The sequence below is a fragment of the Palaemon carinicauda genome, chromosome 45, assembly GCF_036898095.1.
Source record: "Palaemon carinicauda isolate YSFRI2023 chromosome 45, ASM3689809v2, whole genome shotgun sequence".
Lineage (NCBI taxonomy): Eukaryota > Metazoa > Arthropoda > Malacostraca > Decapoda > Palaemonidae > Palaemon > Palaemon carinicauda.
The window spans coordinates 20,965,692-20,978,117 of record NC_090769.1 but is presented as its reverse complement, the minus strand read 5'-3'; the positions used below and the strand labels follow the sequence as shown (position 1 = coordinate 20,978,117).

General features: G+C 37.0%; 1 protein-coding gene across 1 annotated transcript in view; it reads left to right on the top strand.

Annotated features, from left to right (window-relative positions):
* Window positions 1–12,426, top strand: part of LOC137634838 (titin-like) — an 81,706-nt gene that overhangs the window by 11,277 nt on the left and 58,003 nt on the right. The window contains exons 2-5 of the mRNA XM_068367390.1: window positions 1,081–1,173; window positions 2,561–2,785; window positions 4,283–10,042; window positions 10,285–10,537. Coding sequence (XP_068223491.1) covers window positions 1,087–1,173; window positions 2,561–2,785; window positions 4,283–10,042; window positions 10,285–10,537 — 6,325 coding nt within the window. The 5' untranslated portion in view covers window positions 1,081–1,086. The remainder of the gene's footprint in view (window positions 1–1,080; window positions 1,174–2,560; window positions 2,786–4,282; window positions 10,043–10,284; window positions 10,538–12,426) is intronic.

The following is a 12,426-nucleotide window of genomic DNA, read 5'->3' as shown; positions in this document are numbered from 1 at the left end:
TTTACTTAATTAACCTCTCTCTTTCTCTCTCTCTTTCTCTCTCTCTCTCTCTCTCTCTCTCTCTCTCTCTCTCAGTAAAAATAATATTTTATATTTATATTTTATATTTTGTATTCTATGTTCTATATTCCATATTTTAAATATTTTATTCTCTCTCTCTCTCTCTCTCTCTCTCTCTCTCTCTCTCCTTGGTAAAAATATTATTTCATATTTATATTTCATATTTTGTATTCTATGTTTTATAATTTATATTCCATATTTTAAATATTTTATTTCTCTCTCTCTCTCTCTCTCTCTCTCTCTCTCTCTCCTTGGTAAAAATATTATTTCATATTTATATTTCATATTTTGTATTCTATGTTTTATAATTTATATTCCATATTTTAAATATTTTATTTCTCTCTCTCTCTCTCTCTCTCTCTCTCTCTCTCTCCCCTCAGTAAAAGTATTATTTCATTTATATTTTATATTTTATATTCCATATTTTAAATATTCTCTCTCTCTCTCTCTCTCTCTCTCTCTCTCTCTCTCTCTCTCTCCTCAGTAAATATTTCATTTATATTTCATATTTTGTATCATGTTTTATATTTTATATTCCATATTTTAATTATTTTATTTCTCTCTCTCTCTCTCTCTCTCTCTCTCTCTCTGTCCTCAGTAAAAATATTTCATATTCATATTTTATAATTTCTACTCTATGCTTTATATTTTATATTCCATATTTTAAAAATTTTATTTCTCTCTCTCTCTCTCTCTCTCTCTCTCTCTCCTCAGTAAAAATATTTCATATTTATAATTTATATTTTGTATTGTTTTATATTTTATATTCCATATTTTAAATATTTTATTCTCTCTCTCTCTCTCTCTCTCTCTCTCTCTCTCTCTCAGTAAAAAATATTTCATTAATATTTTATATTTTGTATTCCATGTTTTATATTTTATATTCCATATTATAAATATTTTCTCTCTCTCTCTCTCTCTCTCTCTCTCTCTCTCTCTCTCTCCTCAGTAAAAATATTATTTCACATTTATATTTTATATTCCATATTTTAAATATTTTATTTTTTTCTCCTTCTTCAGGAGGGGATGAGCTCGGTGGCGGCGCCCCACGGGGCCACCACCGCCCTGACAGACCTCGATGCCATAAACGATGAGGAAAGACTGAGGGTTATGGTATGTCCTTTTTTCCTTTATTTATATTTTTCATAATTTTTTTTTACTAATTGTGTCTTGTATGTTTTTCGTCTCCCCTATATCAGTAAAAAGAAAGTGAGGTGAGCGGGTGTATGTATATATATATATATATATATATATAAATATTTATATATATATATAAATGTAATAAATATATATGTATTTTGTATATATATATATATATATATAAAAAATATATGATTATATATATAATATATGTATATTATATATATATATATAATACATATTTATATATATATATATATATGTGTGTGTGTATATATACATATATATATATATATATATAATTATATATATATATATATATATTCCTCCCTCATATTGGCTTGTGTTATATATATAATATATAGTCAAATATTACAAGATTAAAATCTCTTAACTTTTAGACATGATAAAGGCTCATAGTTTCTCAAACTAAATTCGTTAATGATCATGTAAGTTATAAATATATTATTCTCTTCTCCATGTCTTGCATTGCAATACAAGATCATGTTAATGATAGATGGTTTCATGAGGTAAGTTCAGTGTTTTCATTGAGTGTGAACAGTTAAGTTTTTTTTTTCGTCTGAATTGTAACTTTTTTTTATATTTTCTTGTGTATTATTACATAATTTCTCAAAAAACTTTCGTAAAATTTATGAGAAATCTGTAATGATAAATTATTTTGATTCATCGGTTTATATATACGTATGAACATAAACAATTTGTTTTTTTATTGGTTTAGTGATACATACTTGGATTTTTTTTTAAATTTAAAAAGTTAATTAACAAACCACGTGTTCAAAAATTCACTTAAAAATTGAACACTTGAGTTACATAAAAATAACTTTTTAGGTAGACAATATATTTAGTGAAACAGAAAAATTATGATTTATCGTTTATCTGAGAAGCTAAAGCTTTTGTATGTAACTAAAATTCTCATTTTTTCTATAAGGAAAAGTAGTATTTTTCCTAGGTTACATTGCCCTGTAATGCACTGCAATAATACCCATTTATGTAACATAAGAGCGTGGGAAATTGTCTTAATGTAGAACAAGAACTTTGAGAAGTACTGTATTGTGTATTAGTGTACCATTAAAAATGACAATATTCGTTTTCTTTTATTGGTTAAAAATAAAAAACGGGATATCTAGAGTGACCAACTTAAATATTTCCCCATAAACTTTTCCCACTGTAATTTAATTTGTAGTTTCTGTTCGTTTGTATGCAATGTTATTTCTCTACGTTTAACATATCAATTGATATATTATGATAATATTAATAGCAATTCAAGTCGCCATTATATCTTATTAAATAGGATTTACCTCTTTCTCCTACTGTATATTAATTTGTGATCGTCTTTCAGTGGCAGACGGCGGAGGATTTCGGAGACCGCAGGCGAATCCGGGCCCGGATGTACAGACTCCGGGAACAGCGTCTGAGGGAGATGATGCAGAATGACGAGGAGAGTCTGGGCACCCTCAACATCGCTGAGGATGACTCCAACTCTGTCCAGTCGACGGAGACGACCATCAACGTCAGCGAAGATGGCAAGACGACCACCACCACACGACGTTCCTCCAACATACAGGTGAGGGACGAAATGTTTTCTTCGGTTCATTTGTGAGGGAAGTCCTTCTAACTTAAGAGTGAGTGAAGTTCTTCTAATATAAAGGGGATAGAAGTTCTTGTAACATAAAGATGAGAAAAGTTCTTCTAACATAAAAATGGGAGAAGTTCTTCTAACACAAAGGTGAGAGAAGTTCTCCCAATATAAAGGTGAGAAGTTCTCCCAACATAAAGGTGAGAGAAGGTCTTCCAACATAAAGGTGAGACAATTTCTTCCAACATAAAAGTGAGACAAGTTCTTCTAACATAAGGGTGAGGGAAGGTCTTCTAACATAGAGGTGAGGGAAGGTCTTCTAACATAATGGTGAGAGAAGGTCTTCTAACATAATGGTGAGAGAAGTTCTTCTAACATAAAGGTGAGAGAAGTTCTTCTAACATAAAGATGAGAGAAGTTCTTCTAACATAAAGATGAGAGAAGTTCTTCTAAAATAAAGGTGAGAGACGTTCTTCTAACATAGAGGTTAGAGAAGGTCTTCAAACATAAAGGTGAGAGAGGTTCTTCCAACATAAAGGTGAGACATATTAATCTAACGTAGAAGTGAGACAAGTTCTTCTAACATAAAGGTGAGAGAAGTTCTTCCATAATAATGTTGAGACAAGTTCTTCCTTAATATAAAAACAACAATAATAAAAAATGCAGCCATTTCTAGTCCACTTCAGAACAAATAACTCGGACATGCCCTTATTCATATCTGAGGTTTGGCCCTTTTCATCACCACGCTTGCCAACTGCGAATTGGTAATAATGGGAGATTTTAGTCTGATCGTTCACAGAAAACCAACGTTGTATGGGTAGCCATGACTAGTACAGCTTTAAGGATCATGGTGATACACAAATCCTTTCACCAATTTGAGGTATCCCCATTCAGAAAGTGTCTTTCATAATAAATTCCTGGTCAGTCAAAGTTAGCCCAACAAACAGGTGTGAAGTTCATCCAAGATACAGGTGAGATGAGGGTGTCAAAGATTCAGGTGAGATTTTGGAGGAAAACTGAACGTTACTCTGGATATAGTTTTTGATTTTATCGTGGATTCTTTGGGATAATTTTTCAGTAAAAGCATTATTTTTTTATTTACCTCTCTCCAGTATGCTTTAAACTTACCTCTTACGTATTTTATATGTTGATGATTGAATGTGTAGAGTGATTATTTTTGTGGCCTTTGAAGAAAGTATTTAGATATATTTTCTAACCAAGTAATAGATCTTTATAAACTAAAATGATTGTTTTATTGAAAATAAAAGTTGAATTGCTGCCTAAATGTCTGCCTGCTATTCATTGAAATTGGCTTTATCAGTCACTGTTGCGTATTCATTAAAAAGTTTAGAAATTTAAAGACCTCCCTTTATATTCTTTATTATGTTTTAATAGTGAAAATTAATTTTATATGTAATATCACTTTAATGTCAAATATAGGAACAGTTCTCTGTTGTGTTTCTCACGAACTTCTTATTTCTGCAGGTCACGATGCACATGGATGGTGACAAAGCCGTAACCGAATCGATCTCGACACAAAATGTTCGCTTGGGTGGCCTGACAATGCGAGGTATCGATGCCGACGACATCATCCAGGACCGCATCGATAAAGCCAGCAAAGATCGCACTGCTCGATATCAGATCATCAAGGATCTGTGTGACAATGATAGCCACAGCGATGGGGATGCCGTCGTATCCATTACAAAGTCGACCTATTCCATACATTCTAACGCTCTTGCAGGTGAAGGTTATATTTCTATGAAAAATAAAGAGGTTAGAGATTCTGTGTCTCCTACGCGTATAATGAGGGAAAGGAGATCATCTGCTGAGGAAGATGCATCTGCAAATGAAGGTCGCTTAACTTCTGATGACGAAGCCGCTCTCAAATCTGAAAGTGAGAATGTTATCAAAGCCCTTGAAACCTCGGTACCAAAGACTTCGTCATCTCGCAAGACTTCAAGAGAAGAAAGGACGTCTTCATCAAGAACGACAAAATCCAAGCAGTCAGAAATTCCAGTCCGTAAAGAATCGACACGCAAAATATCTGAGAGAAAAACCTCGCGGGAATTAGATTTAAGCTCTGCAAAGCGTGCTACTGTTGACAAATCATCTCCAACTTCACCTACGAAACGTACCCCAGGGGAAACTACAACAAGAACTTCACATGCATCTCGTAAAGGAGGATTACAAAAGGAAGCAACAACGACTGCGTCAAAGACTACTTCTAGAACAAGCACTAAAACTGCAACCTCTACTAGGAAGGATAAACTTGCAGATATCGAAGCCAAGATGGAGACCTCAATCATGTCTGAATTGGATAAACTTGATTCTTATCTGAATGCTAGTGTTGATGATGATGATGAGGTCATCATGGAAGAGGAAGAGGACTGTGTGGATGAATCTGGTAATGTGGTTAAAATGCTGGTGCAGACACGTCGTAAGAAGGATGGCACTGAATGCACAGCTAGGAGAGTGGCTCGTTCAACTAAGATTGTCAACAGTGAGAGTGAAATTGATGAAATCCTCATTGGCAATCCAGAGCACGAGGTAATTGAGCGAAACGTTGCAGAAGAAGAAGATAAAGATGGTAACAAAATTAAGATTATTACTGAAACTAGACAGAGGCCAGATGGTATTGTTTATACCACAAAGAATATACTTAAGACCTCCAAAATCTTTGATTATGATCATCCAGAAGATATTGCATACAGTGAAGAAGATGAATTGATCTCCACAGATCAGACTGAAGAAACTGATGAAAATGGGTGTAAAATTCAGACTGTAACTGAGACCAGGCGTAAAGCAAATGGTGTCGAGTACACAACAAAGAAAGTATATAAGACTTCTAAGGTGAAGAGTACACAGTTGACACCCTCTGATGATGATGAAATTATAGATACAAAAGAATCAGAAGAGAAAAAAGAAGATGGCTCCATTATCCGTACAATCATAGAAACTCGTAGAACAAAGAACGGTGAAGAGTATACCCACAGGCAAGTATTAAAGTCCCGCAGAATGACTCTTTCGGGAGTTGATGTGCAGAAGGGTCTCCCTACTGTGCAGAATGATGATGAAGTTCTGGACAAAAAGGAAAAAGAAGAGATTGATGAGAATGGAATGAAAATCAAAATTGTCACTGAAACAAGGCAAAGACAGGATGGATCAACTTACTCATTTGATTATGTCCTACGCAGCTTCCAAGGGACAGAAGAAGAAATGAAAAATATGCCAATCACTGCCTCCTCTGGCAATATTGCTGTAAGTGCTGAAGATGAACTACTAAATGAAGAAGTGAAAGAAGAAGTACAAGAGGATGAGTCTACTGTCAAGACGATAATTGAACGCAGGAGGGCAAAAGATGGTACAGAGTACCTTCGTCATCGTGTGATGAGAATCCCGAAAATGCCTGAACCAGTATTTACAGTTGCAAACCTAGAAGATGAAGTACTCCAAGAGGAGGTGAATGAAGAAACCCTTGATGATGGCACCCAGTATAAGGCAGTTACAGAAAGGCGCCGTAGTAGCGTCTCGGGTGTTCAGTACACTTTACGCAGAATGTCAAGGGTATATCAACAAGCAGCAGTCCACCCCAAGGCAAATGAAGATGAAATTTTAGATGAAAATGTCGCGGAAGAAGAAACGGACGATGGAACTATAATCAAGACAATAATTCAGCGATATCAAAGACCAGATGGTTCTGTCTATACTACTCATAATATCCATAAGATGTTTAGCTCTCCTGCTCCTGTAACATTTGTAGGAACTGAGGATGATGAGTTGGTTGATCAGACTGTTGATGAACAAGAAACTGAAGATGGCTGTGTTATCAAAACAGTCACAGAGACTCGCCGAAGGTCTGATGGAGTTCAGTACACAGTAGAGCGAGCTGAAAAATCAACCAAGTTCGGACCACAGGTTCATGTCACTTTCAACGCCAGCCAGCCCCAAAAGCCTGAAGATGTAGTGCAGGTTGGCAGTCCTGAAGACACGGTTGTGAGTTCTGAAGAACAAGAATATGAAGAAGAAGATGGAACAATTGTTAAGACTACAATTGAAATTAGGCGCAGGGTGGATGGCACAGAGTATACAGCCAAGACTGTATTAAGATCTACACCAGTTTTAGTTCCCGAACGAGAAACCAGCTATGTTGTAATTAAACCTGAAGGTGGTGATGAAGAGGATGAATCTGGTTTATTCCCATCCTTGGATGATGAAATTGTGTACACAAGAAAACGAGAAGAGAAGGATGCATATGGTAATCCTATTACCGTTGTCATTGAGACTCGCCAGACAAAGTCCGGTGAGAAATATAATATTACTAAGCGAGTTCACACTAAAGATGTCCTCTTGACAGAGGAAGGGGAAAAAGAAATCCCTAGAAAAACAATGAAGTCAACGCTTGTTGCAAATCTTAAAACTAGATCTGCTCCCGAACAAAAGAAGCCTAAAACATCAGAAACACCAGCAGACACCCAAGATGATGTTCCATATGGATCTGTAACAGCGCTCAAGAATCGTTTTGCTGGAGCCAAGAAACCTGAATCATCATCATCTCCATCCCCTAAGTACAGCAAACCAGATCGTTTGAATACATCAAGCAAAAAGAAGTTCTTTGAAGAGGCTGCTAAAGAAGCTTCTGGAAAAGTGACGACAAGTAAATCTTTCACTCCAAAACCACTCAAGATTAAGAAGGAGTTGGAAGAAGACAGAGTAGATGCGGTTTCTCGTACTTCAAAGGAAAAGGCATCAATTGAAGTAAAACTTCGAGTTGAAGAGGAGAAAGTCAAAGTGGAAGATGTGGAGACTCATAATGTAACTTATTCTGATTCTAGTAAACCAGAAAGTACAGTAAAAGAAATGGATCTTGATGAGCCAAATAGGCCAGAAGATGTGGAAGACTTGGAAAAGGAACCAGAAACTGAACCTGAAACTATTGAAGAACCTAAAGAAGAGAGTAGTGAACCTGAACCAGACTTGGGAGATTCTTCTCCAGCAGAAGAGGAACCACAGGAAGTACGACCCAAAAAGGTTGAGAAGACCAAAACCAAAAAGCCTTCATCTCCTTCAAAGAAACCGGAAGAAAAGCCAAGAAAAAGGCCCGATGTAAGCCCAAAGAAGAAGCCAGAGCCAAATGGCTCGCCTACTAGGCGTACACCATCTAGTAGGGAGCCCATAACACCAAAAGAATCACCAAGACGTGCTCCAAAACCAGTCAACATATCTCCTCAAAGAGTTCCTAGCTCACCAAGGCGTGGTCGATCTCCAAATAGATCTGGAGTATCCACACCTAGAGAAGTCACACCTACTGGTCGCCAATGTTGCAAGAGACACAGGGAAGCAAATGCAAATGCAACAACTCCCCCTGAAAGTGTAAGCCCAACTAGAACTCAAAAATCTCCTAGATCAACAGTTCCTGCCAGTAAGAAACCAGGATCTCCTGAGGGTAAACCTAGAATGAACGGGGATGTCAAACGTTCTCCCGAGTCAAAAATGAATGGTGATGTAAGCAGGAAGCCTGATGACAGAACTTCAAGGACAAGAAGACCTTGGGATAGGACAAATGAACCTGAAAAGACTTCAACTCGTCCATCAAGGCTTAATCAGTCACCAAGGAAATCACCTACATCAAAGTCCCCAGAAAAGCGTGAGCCTACTCGACCTCTGTCCACGAGAGGTAGTGACAAGAAGGTCCCAAGCAAGTCTACAGACTCTGAACCAAAAGGAAAGCCAAAATCTTCTCTGAATATCCCAGAACCGGCTGACCCCGTCGTGTCACTTCCAGAAACGCCAATGACTGAAGGGATGAAGCCTCTTGAAGATGATGAGAACTTTGTCATCGAGGATGTTTCAGATGAACCTGATCTTCCTTATCACAAAATTCACCGTCCATCCCTTGTCCGAGAACCATCAGAATACCCAGATGAGGAAGGAGAGCAGCCAGAGGATGCCTTTATTGAAGAGTCGCCTGATGAACGCGACGAGAAAGAACCTATAAAGGAGGACATTGCGAAGTCTAGAAAGCCAAAACCATTGGAAAGCCGACCAAGTGACAAATCTCTTACTTCAAAGAAACAACCAGAAACCAAGAAACCTGTCAGAGATAGGCCTTGGCTAACTGAAAAAAGAAACTCCTTTGAAAAGAAACCTAGCGAAACCAAATTATCATCAGATAAGAAAAAGCTTTTTGAAAGGAAACCTAGTGAGGATAAACTGAAAAAGCCAAAAGACGAAAAGAAACCAACAAAGGAAACACATCCTGAGGATTCTTCTCCAAGTGAGGATGAAAATAAAGAAAATGGTTTCCCTGAAACAGAGGATGCACCTACACAAGATGTTCCTGACAAAAATGACAAGATAAGCAAGAAAGCAGAGGAAATATCATCTAGATTGTTGGAAGACATTGAAAAATCTATTGAATCAGAAATAATTACAGAGAAGAATGTATCAACAACTGAAGTGTCTGCCAAAAGATCAATGTTTAATCGATTTTCCCCCGATAAGAAGAAGGACACCCCTACAAGGAAGCCTTCTTATGAAATAAAGGAATCTGTATTTGCCAAGCGTTCTATGTTTGAACAGCCTAAACAGGATTCAGTACCATCCCCAGTACGAAGACCAGCACTCAAAACGACTCTAAGGAAGGATGATTCTTACAAGAAGCAAGAAGAGCCTAAACCAGTAAAAGAACCTGTGATTGTTCCAAAGTATATTCACCCACTTGGTGAAAATGAAGAGGAACCTGAAAAGAAGGTAGTCGAGGAAGATGTAAGATCATCAAGTAGGAAGGTAGTCGAGGAAGACGTAAGATCATCAAGTAGGAAGATAGTCGAGGAGGAAGTGAAATTATCTTCCAGTAAATTAGTAATGAATGCATCTGCAGAGATCAGCAAGACCAAGAAGAAGAGTGTTCATGAGAAGCCCGAAGAAGATGAAGGTAACGATTATGATGATAACCTCGCCCCTCTAAAGAAAGATCGATCACCATCACCCTTCTCTAAAGAAAGTTCTCCTGCTCCCAGAAGCAAAGAGGGTTCTCCTGCTCCATTTAACAAGGAGGGATCACCCACCAGGTTTGCCACAGGAAAGCCAGTAGACAGTGGAATAAATGCTAACAAAATTCGGCGAATAGAGCGCACAGCTAGCAACAAGAAGCTGTTTGAAGACTTAGAAGTATCACGTGAAACACTCCCAGAATACATTAAAAACATTGACAACATTTTTGATGTTGTTGTTCTTGAGAGCATGGTGAGTAAACTCATTTCCCACAATATATACTTAATTATGAATATATTTTTTTTCTGATGAATATATGTATACTGTACTATATTTCATAATTGAAGTACTGTACTGTACCAACCAACTGGAAATTATTCATGCATTTTTCATGACAGCTGACTTTATGAATGCCTTATGTAAAATCCCTAAATAATAATTGAAAAAAATCTTTTGTATAAGAATTTTTAATTTTGTGTCATTCCAAACTGCAGCTAGAACAAGCACAAACATACGAAGAGCGACGCCTTATTCGAGGTCAGATCAGGATTGCGAAGAAGCAGAGCACCACCACCACAACTACATCATCAACCACCTCCACATCATACAAGCGCTTTATAGAGCCGTCTCAGCCCACCCCGACAGCATCCCCGCAACCAACCAAACGGGAGGACACCAAGCCTCTTAGCCATGATAAGCCAAGAGACTCTAATCTCACAGAAGCATCAAATAAAGCCTTCTCTAGATGTAAGTGCTGGTTATAAAGAAATCGGAATTTCAAGCTCATTAGTGTACCATCTGTTATTATCATGTAGGAATTTCTTCCATTAACTTCTAACTGTTAGGACTAATACATTTTATTCTTCATAGGTTTTTCTGCCGTTTATCTAAGGCAGTCTGAACTGCCTTGCAATAATCTTCCTTACTGTTTGAAAGTTAGGGACCCATCAGTTATTAACCATCTGCATATATCATTACTATACTCAATTTTTTTTAATGAGGCGCAATTCCGCTGACTTGCAAGGGTGCCCTTTTAGCGTGGAAAAGTTTCCTGCTAGCTGATTGGTTGGATAAGATAATTCTAACCAATCAGCTGGTAGGAAACTTTTCCGAGCTAAAAGGGCACTTCTGCGAATTGGTGCAAATGCTCTTCATTAAATAAAATTGAGTATGGAAGGCTTCATTTTAATGAAGAGAACCTGCAATCTCATTACCACTGTGTATAATTTTCAGTATTAACTACTTTAACTTTTGGCTTCCACTAGCTCTACCTTCGCTGTCTATCCTGTCACAAGCCAACAGGTTGTCCTCCACAAGCGCCTCTTCTTCATCTTGCAAAGTGGAGGCCACAGCACTCACTGTCTCCACTTCGGATATAACCTCCTCTAGCAATGCTACTACTGCTACCGCTACTACTACTACTACTACCACTACCACTAGCGATACTAATACAGGGCCAAATCCCAGGCGTCCCTTCAGGAGGCAGAATTCTCGAACAGATTCTGCCGGCTTTGTCCTATCTCCCGTAAGAGATAGAGATGGAAGCCCGATGGTGGGGGTGAAGGGAATTACACATAAGATAAAAATGTTCCAGTGTGAGTACTGCTACTTCATGCATGTGCCACCCCCGAATGAAGTAGAGAGAGAAAGCGTAGCAGCTATAGGAATAGATTTAACCTAGAGAGGATTTCTGTGATCTGCTATACTTATAGAATGTGGCAAATTGTAGGTGAAAGCATGTTGACTAAACAGTAGCTGTGCCATGGCTATTTTCTGGTTTATGCAAGTAGTCTAAAGAGGCATTGTTAGAATGCTTTTTATTATAAATAATATAACAATTTGGTGAGCATAAGACGTTAGATTGCATGTGAACTTCTGGGTAAGCAACGTGCAATATCAATATAGATTTAGTGCAATGATTATCCATTTTCCTTCAGGTATAATGCATTTTCCACTCCATATGGTGACTCATTGATGAAATTTTCTTGTTCATTTCTTTATTTTAAGTACTATGGAGTACTTAGTAAATGATGGTAATTTGCTTGTTATGGTTTAATAGGCTTCGAGGAATCAAACAAAACTAACAGAGGGGGAAGAAAAAGTGTTGTTTCTATCTTTGAGAATTTATTAACATTCTGTGTTCCAGGATATGAACTAAAGGTTCTTTAAGATTCGCATTTCAGTAAGGCGAAATAGTCTTTTTTTTTTCTTATAACGTAGAAAATTAGATTGTATCGCCTCATTAATTGCCACAGAAAATTATTTGCTGCATGCAAATTTTAGTCAAACATTACATTTTATAAATGGAGAAAATGTTTGAGTTGTTTTGAGTAAGAAAAAATTATAGACATACAATATTTTGGAAGTAACTCATTTTATGAATGTGGAAGATATTATCCTGCGAGATTTTTTTTTCTCTCCCTTTGTGCATTCATTTCTTTCTAATTGTGAATTAATAATAGATCCGTGTAGATTACTAGATGGTAATGCAATATACATTTACATTTATTGGTTGTGGATGAAATAACCCTTGCAAAGTTCTCGGTTATCTGAGGTTTTGGACACAATTTTGCCAAAATTTAAAACTTCATGACACTGAGGGTTAGGTTTAACAGAAGAGAATACCGAGTCTTTGG